The following is a 13,488-nucleotide window of genomic DNA, read 5'->3' on the forward strand; positions in this document are numbered from 1 at the left end:
GGCGGCTTGGAGGAGCTGTCATTCATCAGTGGTTGAGGCTGTTTGTCTCTCCTGCTCTTCAGATCCGCGTGATAGCAGACTCCGTCGGTGGACTCCATCGCCTTTGCAAGTTGCCGCGCCAAGCGTTGACGTCGCCTTTGGAGGGCTCTCTTCGAGAGAGTCACAACGCCCTCAACGGTGGAGGCGTCGGCGAGAACAGGCTTGACCTGGTTGGAGGTCGGCGGAACTTAACCCGACGCAACTTTGGCGTCAGCTGGGGTGAGAGCTTCATTGGCGTTCTGAACTTCTTCAAACCAACGAACTTTTCTCCTGGAGGAGAACTTCTTGGACTTGCGAGGGGAGGTGGATCCGGATGGGATGACAGGTACTCCTCGAACTTTTGCTGGTCGAATTCATACTCGACCTCCTCCTCGACCGGGATTGAGATCCGCGGCTGCGACGCGACGATCTCGGCAGCGAGATCGTTGGCTCCCACTGTGGTCGCCAGATTGTTCGCGGGCAGCGAGATCGGTGGCTCCCACTGTGGTCGCCAGATTGTTCGCGGGAAAAATTATTTTCTTCGATTCCATTGATTACTTTGTTAACAGTTTATTGGTTACAAAGATCCGGTCTTTTTATAAGATCCGGTTACAACGAGATCAAAAGAAAATGAAAATTACAACTTTCCTTTTATGTCGAACGAATCGCGAGATCCTATTTTGTGGTCTCTCGCTTTTTTGGGTTCTTCGCCTGCGCCGGGGTTAATCCGTGGACCACCGCGCGATCTTGATCCGGTCGGATCTACACGATATGACGGGTGCTATTTCACAAAGGAAATAATAGCCGGGGGTACTATTTCACCAAGGAAATAATAGCCTTTAGTATTCGAAATCGACCAAGCGAAATCGAGACTCTTCTCGGGATCAAAGTCCAAGCTTTGATCCGGAGGGAAACCGTGTAGATCTTAGATCTGATCTCTCTCGAACTCCTGCCTTATTTGGTGTGGATGATCGCCAAGAACCAGATCTGGAAGTCGAGTCTTCAAAGCTCCAAAAGTTCAAGTCCAAATCTCAATCCGGCAGAGTTTCGGCTCCAAAATTCCAACCCTTCACAAATGAGCCGTGCCCCTCTATTTATAGGCACTCAGAACTGTGCCCAAGCACAGATCTGGCCGGCCACCTAGAGGTGGCTCGGTTTTGGCCGAGTCCTCCAGGTATTGTGCCGTTTTGCCGTTTTCCGGTTTCGCTGTTGATTTGGACTATGATTTGTTGATCTGAATCCTGATTTGGCAGTAAATCCGCCTTGGCGTTCGAGTTCGAATCCGTTCTACGGTCGGATGACTCATTGACTTCCCGAACCGTTGTCTTGATTCCGCACGCGAATGGATGCATTACGTTGCTTGCGTACGATTTGTTAACCTCGTTGCCTCGTTAATCCGCTTCGTTGTGTGTCACTTGGCTTCGGTGTTGTGGACTGACGCTCGTGTTTAAATACGTCACCCGATGGTTCGTCGGTTTGTGCCGAGCTGTGCTAAGGGACCTATAGGTAGTTTTATACGCCTACACCAGATGTGTTATTGATTACAACCATTATAATTTTTATGCTATTTTGAAGAAATACAACCTAGAGACGTGTACATTCTTTACTCCAGTAGAGGAATTAGTGTTTGCCCTCCACGAAATGTATGACGTTTTCGGCCTTCCCTTTGGAGATTTACCCTATGAAGAGTTCATCCCAAGATCGAGTGAGCTTAGGATTTTGAAGGAGACAAGCCCTAAGGTCTATGACACCCTATGGGAAGTAATGTGTCATTTTTGAATCTACACTCAATTGACGAGGACAGGAGGACGTGGCATAAAGTAGTTGTCCTGGGCTGAATATCTCTTGCAGAATTTATCTCACAAAGTTGTTGTTGTGTCTCGTCGGAGTGTGAGCACCCTTGAGACTATACACACTTTGATCAATGATGCCACTGTTCATTATGTTAATGAGGGATTAGAAGATGGCTTCCCTGCTTAGACTGAGTTCGAAAGCTTCCATCATCAAGCTGCTACTCCCATTTCTGACATAGCCTTACTGGCAGGTTTTCTCATGTTATAGCTGAAATGGTGTGTCATCCCTACCAGGTCGATAGACGCTGTAGTAGGAGAAGTAGTCTACCCAGCTGTTCTCTTAGCCCATGGGATGCCCGTGAATTTACTTTTGGCTATGACATGCTATTTGCAGCATGGTTTAAAGGAGTTGTGCCTCGAATTAATTCAGTTAAAAGAGACATGCTCCGGAGAGAAGAAAAGTTTGATAACTCCTAATCCTCGAGTACCCTTGCCATATACTTATCTGATGGCATGGTACGTATCTCATTGTCCTTATTTAATGAGTGCACTATCTTCCTCAGATGACGGATTCGTCTCCTTCGTGTAGAGATTGGAAGAAGCTACTTGGGAGGGCACGTATGTAGTAAGGATTCGTAAAATCTTGTCGAGAGAACTCAACTATCAGATATTCCGCTGCTTCCCAGACTTTAAAGGTGGGGGTTATGGGTAGATATTTCAAGATACAGCTAGCCCAAATGGTTTCACTCGATTAGACGGATGAGTCTTCCACTGGTTACTTAACATTAGACCAGGTTATCTCTTTCTCCGGCAGAGTGAGAAATGCATAATTGAGCCGTACCAACCATACAGGTTCGCTCAATAGTTTGGGTACGATCAATTATACATTGGGAATCCATGGGATCAGCTTGCAGTTGTTGGTAATCTATATGAAGGAGCTCAGACCTGGTACTATTCCACAGCAGGCTGCACAGGAGCTATATTCAGGTTACCTCACAATATGCCTAATTCTCTCCTCTCCATGGCTTTCTGCAATTGGTATCACATGGCTTCTATGATGCCTAAGTATAGGCTGAATATGTCCGACTTACGGGAAATTATAAGAATGTACTCATCTAGAAGAGAATCCCGAGTATCTCGTCTGAAAGGAATTAGCAAGGTCTTATCTTATGAGGATGAAGTTGAAGAAGGAGAAGGAGACTTAGGACTAGAGAGCGCTCCAGCAGTGAGTCCTAGGGCTGCCGAAACTCTAAGAACAAGGGCAGCTAGAAAAGGGCTCTTACTGAGGAGGAAGCAGTTCAGTACGAGAAACGTACTCATAGAAAATTATTAATAGACTCTTCTTCTTAGAAATTAATGGCGGATGCTTTTAAATCCACTGGGAGAGAGGAAAAATAGGAATCTGCTCTTGTAAGTCGTCCCCTTCGCACTGGACTTTGCTCCAGGGGTCCTGCGTTATCAAACGAATTTTCTTCCTATCATCCCTCGGACCAGGAAGAGGGTGAGGATGAGTCATTTGCTAGGGATGCAGAGTCTTTCCCCATAATGGACCCTGTTATTTCACCATTTTCGGGTCAAGCCTCAAATGCCACTCTTCCAACTACAGAGGTGTGATATTAACATGAAAGGAAAAATATTACGATTGGGGAAATTTTGAGGACCTATCGCTCTATTGAGAAGAGTTGATAAGTGGGTTTTGTCAGAGGTGTGATATTAGCATGGTAAGAAAAATATTGAACAAGATCTCGGGGGACTTAGCGTCTCGCTGGGAAGAGTTGCTAAGTGGTTTATTATCAGAGCGATGACTTGTGATACTTGTGATTTGAACAAGATTTTGAGAATTAGCGTCTTGCTGTGGAGAATTGCTAAGTGTGTTTATCACCAAAGGCGACAAATTTTGGTATTCGTGATTTAAGTAAGGTTTGGAAATTTTATCACTCTATTGAAGAGAGTTGATAAATTAGTTATTTACTACTCTGTTAGGGAGAGTTAGTAAATTGATCATGATTTGAGTGATTTTGAAGACTTATCATTCTATTGACGAGAATCGATAAGTTGATTTTAGTAGAGGAATTGTCATCGCATTAGGAGTGATGCAAGTTAAATTCAAACTCTGTGAGGGATGATGATTGTCGGAAGTGTAGAATTACTCTGACGAGAGTTTTGTCAACTGAAACAATTTAGATTCTGCTGAGGTGATACAGAGGTTCAACAACACTCTGTGGAAAGAATTCTTGATCTTAGAGAATAAGTATCATGTTTGAAAATACAAGGGTGAATCCTTTGTTTAGAATAATTGCAACGCAAAGGTCACTTTTGCGTTTGAAATTTAAAACGCAGAGTTAAGAACTCTCATGACGCAGGTCGGGGCCTAGCATTTAGGAATTTGAATGCAAAGATAAACTCTGTGTTAAGGTTAAAGTCCAAAAGACTTTTACCCATTAACGCTGAAGATAGCGTTTTTAAAAATGGTTAGGATTCTCTCCTAGAATGCTGTACCACTTTAACAGCTTAACGGCTATTATAAATAGACCTGTATGGTCACATTAAGAGTCATTCGACTCTTTCCACTTTTGGCTTGATTCCAAGAACGATAGTTCTCATTTAATTTTGACAAATTCTCTGACGCCCTTTGTTTTCTCTGGTCGACCGCATCAATGGAGCCACGAAGAATGAGTTCTGGCTCCAAAAGATCACCAGGGCGACTTCAAAAATATCGCCGGCTGTGGACGCCGGTGGTGTTGTTTCTTTTACGAGCACCTCATCGCTGCCGCACCGTCATGTGGGCCTCGTTGTTGTGGTAAGTGGTGGCTATAATAACTTGTTTTGACAAGTTTTTTGATTTAGGGTTCTTGACAACGAGAAAGATGACTTGTTTTCTTATAATTGAAAGGCAGAGTTAGAACTTTGCATTAATTATGAACTCTGAACGTGGGTTTTGACCCTTGCGTTTGAAAATGTGGGTCTTGACCTATGCGTTTAAGATTGAAAACGTGAGTTTTGGACTCTGCGTTTAAGATTAAAAAACGCAGGTCTTGAACTCTGCGTTTGAGATTAAAAATGCAGGTCTTGTATTTTGTGTTTAGGATTAAAAAACGTGGGTCTTGAACCTACGTTATAATCTAGTTTCTTTCATTAGTAACTCACTTTAGTTACTAATTTATGTTTCTTGTTTCACAGTGCTTTTCTCCAATGTACCGTTTTCGCCAGAGAATCACTTCGGGTATACTGATAATCCTGACGTGGGCGAAGTTTTTGATCTTCATAGAGAAATTCCATTGTGCACTTTCCCCGACTTAGAGCGGACACATTTGGTCAGGTTTACCCGATGTTCTACTCTTAGAGCTCTGATCACTGACTTGGACATGGAAACACCTGTGGGTCATGACCAATTCGTCAAGCCGGCATTTTTGTTTGAAGATCGTATAACAACAGATGATGAAGTTGGACATATAGAAGATTCCCGGCTACTGTGAAGAATCAATGACTGTTTCTTCTTCCTCCCAAGTATGAGGAGAATGTATCCACTATCTTATTTCCTGAGTGTCGGCTGTCGTAGGGGCTTGGTCTTCGATCTTGTCAATGAGAGGGAAAACATCTCGCTTGGATCTGGTCACCGATCTCATGTACAAATTGATGGACAACTCAAGGATCTGAGACCTGGCAGGTTTGAGAAGAAAGATCTTGCTCAAGAAGTGCCCCTTCCAGCGAACATTTTCATACGCTAGTTTATTACTACTCGGGGCGAATTACCTATGCAAGCCTTTCATTCTCCTGGCTGGTTATTCTCTGGAGAAGGTGGCTGGTGGACTCAGATGGTAGATTTTGTTCTTGAGGAATTCAAGAAGCCACTTGCTCAGTCCGGCCTTACAACACCAGTGTTGGCTACTCGGCATGGGATTGTCTAGAACTATCCAATCTTCTTTGCTATGCTGGAGTGATATAATCCAGACAGCTGCACATTCACTCCTGTTGGAGAGTTGGGATTTGCTTTCCATAAAATGTATGCAGTGTCAGGGCTATCCCTTAGAAATCTACCCTATGAGGAGTTCATCCCAACTACTGAGGACCTTTCTATCTTGAGGATGATGCATCCAGAGATATATGCCACTTTCTGGGAGCTGATGTGCCACTTTCACATATGTGCTCAGCTTGTCGGGATGCATGGGGGTGGTATCATGCACACTACATGGGCAAATTATCTCTTCCAAAACTTAGATCAGAAGGACTTGATGGTGACCCGTCTTGTTGTAAGCTCTTCTAAGATCATTAAAGCCCGCATCAAGGACCCTAACATTAGCTATAAGAATAAGCATCTAGAGGATAGATTTGAAGCTGATACTAAATTTGAGAGCTTTCACCATCAGGCTGCAACTCACATCTATGATGCGGCTCTCCTTGTCGGCTTCCTGATGATATGGCTGAAACGGTGCATCGTGCCGTCGAAGCCGATTGAGTCTATCTTAGCTGAAGTAGTATACCCAGCCGATTGAGTCTATCAGGCTGCAATGGTAGGTTGTTTGCAAAGGGGCTTATGAGATCTGACTTCTAAGTTCCTCGATGTCCAAGAAATAACTATTGCTGGGAGGAAAGCCTGGAAGACTCCCCAACCTCGTACACTAGTGCTGTATACATACTTGGTGGATTGGTTTGTGCTGCATTGTCTTTCATTAATGATGGGAATCATGCAAGATAGCGAAACCTTCGTCCCTTTTGTGCAGAGGCTCGAATCAGCTACATCGACGACTGTGTACATAGTCCGAGCTAGAAAACTCTTGTCCTTAGAGGACAATTATGATGTTTTTTGTTGTCACCCTTGTTTTGACAAGGCTGAAAAAGAAGGGACGAAGTTTGGATACGTGGTCTTCGAAGGTTCATCATCCTTAAATGCAGGAATGTTCCAATGGCTCCTCACAATCAGAGTGAGTTACTTGGTTTTCCGACTGGGCGAGAGATGCATCATTGCAAGGGGAATATTTGTTAGTAGATGGATTTGTTAGACCCTAGAGGGGGGGTGATTAGGGTCTTATGCTAATCTAATCCGATTAAATGCCAATTAAAATTAATTAACAAGTTATCCTAGCAAGTATGAAATACCACAAGAATTATGAGCTAGGATAAGCAATGTAAACAATGAGATATATCCTATATGATGAAATATATATATATGCAAGGATATATAAACTAACACAAGGGGTAAACAATGTGAACTAGATAGTGGATCATATAAATAATGAGCTAATGACAATGGCGACAAGAAATATAAACACAAGTATAAATAAAACGCCAAAGCACACTCAAACACAAGATATGATCACGGAGTTCGGACCTTCCGTCCTACGTCTCCGCTCCCTACTCCCGGGGAGAAATCCACTACCACAACCGGGTTTTCTACACTCACTCGAATAACGTTTACACCTTACAGTGTCGGTTTTCAACGCTCACCGATCAACGTATCTCCTCACAATCGGTTTTCTAGTTCACCGAAAACTTCACAACACACTCGGTTTTCTAGCTCACCGAAAACCTTACAATCTCACAATGTAACAATAAATGATTTGTTCTCTATTACAAGGGGAGAACTCAAATAAGCACAACTCAATGTTACAATCTTTCACAACCCTAATATACTATGTATGCAAATACAATAAGCTCAAGTGGGTGTGTGTAAACAATGAGTGAAATCAAAAGCTAACTAAACTCAAATATAAAATCTAGCTTAAGAACAATGATAATCAAAACAAGTATATAAATGTAAAGCTAGAGTTTGAGTTTAGAAAACTTCTCAATTGATAACAAGAGATGGAGGGGGGATAGATGGAAGCTCAAACTTCAATAGATAATCTCCTCAAGCTCTTGTGGAATTGATTTACAAAATCGAAACACTCAAATGCTTAAAAGCTTCTTAAAACAAACTTAAACAAACACTAAACAAGTTTAAAACCTTGTTTAAAAACTTCTTTAAAAACTTCTTAGATCACTTGAAAGAGAACAGCAAAGGGGTATTTATATCCATTCAAAATCTCAACCAAAACCCCTAAGTAAAAGTCCAAAAAGTCCCAGAAAAAATCAGATCAGAAAATAGCCATTAGGGAACCAACGGTCACATTGGCAGAGCGGCGGTCGACCGGAAATTCTCACGGTCGACCGCGATCCAGGTTCCAAACGGAGAAAACGCACAGAGACTTATTCGGTCGACCGGTGCGGTCCCGACAAACTCTCTGCTGCCCACTAAACAAATGAACAATTGAACAGTCGACCAGTGCGGTCGATCGAAAACTGATATTACAGAAAAACATGTTTTAGAGCTGATTTTTGAGACTTTGGAAAATATGTTAAAAATAACAAATGAAGTCCAAAAATAATAAAACTTTGGTAAATGTATATAAACACGTAAATGAACATGTTACAAAAAGAATTTTTCAAATTGCATTTCCCATTTGTGAAAAATCATCATTTTGCAAAATAGTCCAAAACACGAAAATGTAAACATGTGAATTTTGATATTTTGAAACTTTGCACAATGATTATATAGACTTAATAAATTATGTATATGATTATTGTTAAGTCCATAAACTGAGAAAATAATATTTTCATAAAATTGCATATTCTATGCAATATATACTAAAACACAATAATGAATATGAAACATGTGATTTCATATTATAAACATGAAAACTCAAAAACACATGTATGTATATATATAACTATATATATGCATAGAAACCAAAACTTATGTATATATATATATAACTATATATATATACGAAGAAACCAATAAATGTGTGTGTATATGATATTGAGCTTAGAGTATCTAACACACATAATATAAAATCTAAACTAGATTACCCAAGCTATGATCTTGATCTTCATTGTAGCTCAACTTGGTACACATGCGGATGAAGCTTGAACTTGATCTTTAACTTTGAATTGCAAGGCTTCACCGACATTCTGCCAACCTTCTTTGGATATGATCGTTGAAGCTCTATTCCATCCATCCTCCAACTCGTTGTTTGCCTAGAATAAATACGAAAACACAAATACTAGACAAACAACATTAGATGTAAATTGTTTGCTAAATAACCATCAAAACAAGAAGGCCAACAATTGAACCTTATGTTCCTTCTCGATTCGCCAAGCAGTTTGGATATGATCAGCTTTATATCGATAACCCTAATCTACAATTAGCCCACATCAGAAATTTATATGAAGGGGCCCGGGCTTGGTTTTTCTTCTCTGCTAGAGGAACTCATGCACAATTCACTTTGCCCAACTCGCCGCCTAGTTGCTCAACCATTGTGGACTTTCGTGATTGGTTTGATGAGGCTTCTCGAATCTCAGAATCTGATGTATACACTTCATGCATAAGAGAGATTTGGGAACTATATAAATTGAGTAGCGACTCTACCAGGACTTGACTACTAGGGATAGAGGATTATCTGTCCTGCGAGCGAGAGGCGATCGAAGCGGGAGAGATCACAGAGGAGCTACCAGTTGCTGAGCCTTTTGAAGAAAAGACAACTGAAGAAATTCTCGAGGAAGCACCTACTCTTGAACCTCGCTCATTAAGATCATCAGGGAAGAAGGCCCTTACTGCTGAAGAGGAAGGCGAATATGATAGGAGAATTCACAAGAGAAAGCCCATTGCCGCCAAAAACTCTAAGAGGACCAAGTTAATGGGAGACACAATGAAGTATGCACTTGTTGCGCTCTTAGCTGATAGAGAGGGTGAAGCACTTCGATCAACTCCTTCCATTCCTGAGGATGTGGAAGCAGAAGAGATGTTGTCCATTAGGGGTTCAGAGTCCGCTTCTTCCCCTCCAGTCTAGAATCAGGGTTCGCATGAAGATCTTCCTTCTAAAGCTGTTCCACAATCTACTCGTAATAAGTATACGAGTCTGATCTATCCGATTGCTCCTCCCCCACATTTGAGAGCTCTGAGAGAGTGCATTTAAACAGTTAGAGATGAAAATAAAGTTTACGATTGATATTGTTACCTTAGGGCGGGTCCCCTTTGAGCGTTTCAGACCCCTCCTAACTAAATGGTTAACAGACATCAGAAGTCATGAGAATGTGTTATAGATTGAGAACTGCAGGGAAAGCATCATCCTTCTGGAAATGAAATTGGAGATGCTTTTGAACTTGCAGGAAAAGCGTTAGTTCTAGTGATATGTTAGTTCTAGTTGAGCCTCTATTAGTTCTAATGGCTTTCGTGTTAGTTCTAGCTGATGTCATATTAGTTCTAACTTCTAGCTAGTGTTATTTCTAATATAAGTGTTAGTTCTAGTGGTATGTTAGTTCTAGTTGAGCCCCTATTAGTTCTAGTGGCTCTCGTGTTAGTTCTAGTTGATGTCATGTTAGTTCTAACTTACAGCTAGTGTTATTTCTAATATAAGCGTTAGTTCTAGTGGTATGTTAGTTCTAGTTGAGTCCATGTTAGTTTTAGTAGCTCTCTTGTTAGTTCTAACTGATGTCATGTTAGTTCTAACTTGCAGCTAGAGTTATTTCTAATATAAGCATTAGTTCTATTGGCATGTTAGTTCTAGTTGAGCCCCTGTTAATTCTAGTGGTTCTCGTGTTAGTTCTAGCTGATGTCATATTAGTTCTAACTTTATTCCTTATATTAGAGCATATGGAGATGAGAAGCTCCACCCCTCCATTCCATATTGATATAGATGCATTTTCTGGAGCTTCAATGGAGAGATCATAGACCTTATTGAGCAGCTCAATCAACAAATGACAAGAAAAGATAGTAAACCTATATATAAGGTTCGGCATAGAATGCAAATTTTTAATTTGTATGCCATTCACATTGCCATCTAATTCTATAAACAACTTGTTGTGCAAACGTGATTACAAGACCTATGTTCAAATGCTATTAATTGCTTGGAGTAGACAGTCGTAATCTTATATGTGACACAACAAACTTGTTAAAATCCCTTGTACAGGAAACATGTGTTCAATTTCTTCAAAAGATAGTTAGCGAACTAAACACACTCTCTTAAATTTACCAAAACTAAGCTATTGCAACCCGATGTACAGGAAAATTTAAATCTTCACCATCTTCCATAGTTCCATTAGATCTTCTGAAATAATGAGTTGACACGAAAAGTTCAAAATCAAACACTCAAACTGAAATATACAATAGATCTAGGGCTAGGGTTTCTTTTATTCTCAACATACCAAAGAGATCGACACCTTGGAGAGTTAGGGTTTGGACGGCATCCTCAAGAGCTTCATCCGGATCCATGCCCAGATCTTCGATGTTCTCTGTAACTAGTGATTCGAATGCTTGCTGAGAGATGGCGCGCGATTTGGAGCTCATTTTAGGGTTTCGATTGTTGAATCTTTGACGGGGCAAAATCAAAACAAGCGGAAAATGATGGGGGGGTTGAGCGAGTGTGGGGGACTAAAAGTGTAATTTCCGATTGATGATGGCATCCCTCTTGTGGTCTGGGCTCCGGTGTCCTCGTCCTCATTGGCGGCAACAAAAGAGGCCGAGCGAAGCTCGATTTGCAAGGCGGGAGGGAAGGGGAAGGAGGAAGAAGAATGAAAGGGAGAGAGCGATGATCAGAATGGCGGCTGAGAAAAAAAAAGCTGAACTTTCTTTCACTTTCCCCCATAATTGGGCTCAAAAGAGCCAAAAAATTTCGGCAGAAAGATCCCTCAACTTTTCTTTACTTTTCTTCACTTTCCTTTTTATTTTTTGCAAATCAAATACATGTTTGTGAAAGAAAATGCCAAAATTTTCTTATGTCAGTTTTCTTGGGGGCTCTTTCTGAGGTTTTTGTGCGAAACAAACAACCCCTAATAGAGGAAATTTGCTCCAAGGTCCTCCTAAGCATAATCGACTTCATAAAGGCCCTTCACCTTTTTCCATGACGATTCAACACACTGACCTGATCTTAGTGGGTGTAACTTGGGCTGGACCCACAACAAGAACTGAGGAACGCTGGATCGATTAGAGCAAAAAAAGAAGGTTTTGATGAAGGATATTTTTGCTTCTACGGTCAAGTATTTGCTCAATCAGAACTAATTATTCTAGTGATCTGTATGTAGTTCAATGTAGGAAGGAGTATCTTACTCCTCTCTCGAAGGTTGATTATCTTCCTTTGCGTTCTGAAGACTCAAATGGGGTTACAAAAGCAACGCTGGCAACTCACACTTGATAACTTCGGAAAAAGAGTAGAGATCATGCTCTCTATAGAGCTTTCGAAGCCCTAAGATGCGCGTTTCAAGGTGACTAAGTAAGAAGTCTGGGAGAGCTAGAATTGTTGGTTGATATGATTTTTGGAAATTATAAATTTCTACTTATATGTTTTAAGTTATTTTTTAAAGATTTGACCGATCTAAATTTACTTCTCTATACTTAAAGAAGAATCTTGTTTATGGTATACTAAATATTACAGTAAATACTGTAGCATAAACAATAAATCAAATCTGATGCTCCACACTTGAAGTTACTATTTATGCTACAGTGTTTTTACTATATCATAAACAGTAAGCAAATCAAATGTATTCAAACTTGGATGCTTCTTTTAAGTATAAAGAAGTAAATATGATTTCTAAATCAAATGTATTAAAACTTAAATCCTTCTTTAAGTATAGTTTTAAGCATATAATAATTAAATCAAATGCCTTAAAACTTAAATGGAGACAAGTTCAAAATGCAGTCCTTAAAAAAAAAGGGGCCCGTACTTGTCCGGCATGCACACTAGTATATTGAATTCAAAAACCCATGTCTCAAAACCCCAAAAGTCAATGCTTAACCTAGTCACCTCAAACTGGTGATCATGTAATCCTTGCATGCTCCCTTCTCTTGAAAAAATCAGAACAGGGGAAAAACTCCGCACTGAAACATTGCACATTAAATAGGTTCAAATTCTAGTTTATTAATTGAATAAAAACAACAATCCAGAAATATATAAAACTTCATCCCTGGACCGTACAAACATTTACCCTACAAAAAATGAAACAATTTATGTTAAATTACAACATTATAACTAAATATCTCAGTCAAAAGTCACACAGTAGCCGTAGGAGCTCCATAAGCACTACTACTACTCCGAAGCCAACCATCATCCAACTCGATCAAATCCTGAAGCCCCTCCCACAACCCATCAGCATCCCCTTCCTCATTCTCTTGCTGTTGTTGTTTTTGCTCAGGGAAGGGAAAATTGAGCTTCGCCCTCGCTCCCCTGAACTCAACGGCCGCCTTATCATACGCCCTCGCTGCCTCCTCAGCCGTATCAAACGTCCCCAACCACTTCCTCACCGCCTTCCTCGGATCCCTTATCTCTGCCGCCCATTTCCCCCACGGCCTCTGCCTCACTCCTCTGTACTTATTCTTCTTGTTCCTTCTCTTCTTCTGATTGCCTTTCGTCGTCGTTGTCTTCGATGGTGTCTCTGATGCTGTGAACATCTCGCATCCGATGCATCCGTCGATGCCGCACTGTCGGGAGAGTGGAGACGATGACGGAGTGTTCTTGCTCGGGGGTGAGTTGGGGGTGGAAGTAGAGCTCTCTTTGGGAAACCATTTGGATTTTTGCAATTTTGATTTTGTGAGTTTGAGAGTGAAGAGAGCGGGTTTTGCTGGTATATATAGAGGGGAGTGGGAGAGTCAGGTGACAGACTGACAGTTGGCTGTGGACGCGGGTTATAAGCGGAGTGGACTCGC

General features: G+C 41.1%; 1 protein-coding gene across 1 annotated transcript; it reads right to left on the reverse strand.

The window, feature by feature from the left end:
- On the reverse strand, nt 12,686–13,272 carry LOC109820577 (ethylene-responsive transcription factor ERF109-like). The gene has a single exon (XM_020386734.1). The coding sequence runs from the start codon at nt 13,231–13,233 to the stop codon at nt 12,835–12,837; it is 399 nt and encodes a 132-aa protein (XP_020242323.1). The 5' UTR covers nt 13,234–13,272; the 3' UTR covers nt 12,686–12,834.

The sequence above is a fragment of the Asparagus officinalis genome, chromosome 8, assembly GCF_001876935.1.
Source record: "Asparagus officinalis chromosome 8, Aspof.V1, whole genome shotgun sequence".
Lineage (NCBI taxonomy): Eukaryota > Viridiplantae > Streptophyta > Magnoliopsida > Asparagales > Asparagaceae > Asparagus > Asparagus officinalis.

Excerpts from the sequence above, each read along its gene's own strand:
- LOC109820577 (XM_020386734.1), bottom strand. The coding sequence starts at position 13,233 with ATGTTCACAGCATCAGAGACACCATCGAAGACAACGACGACGAAAGGC.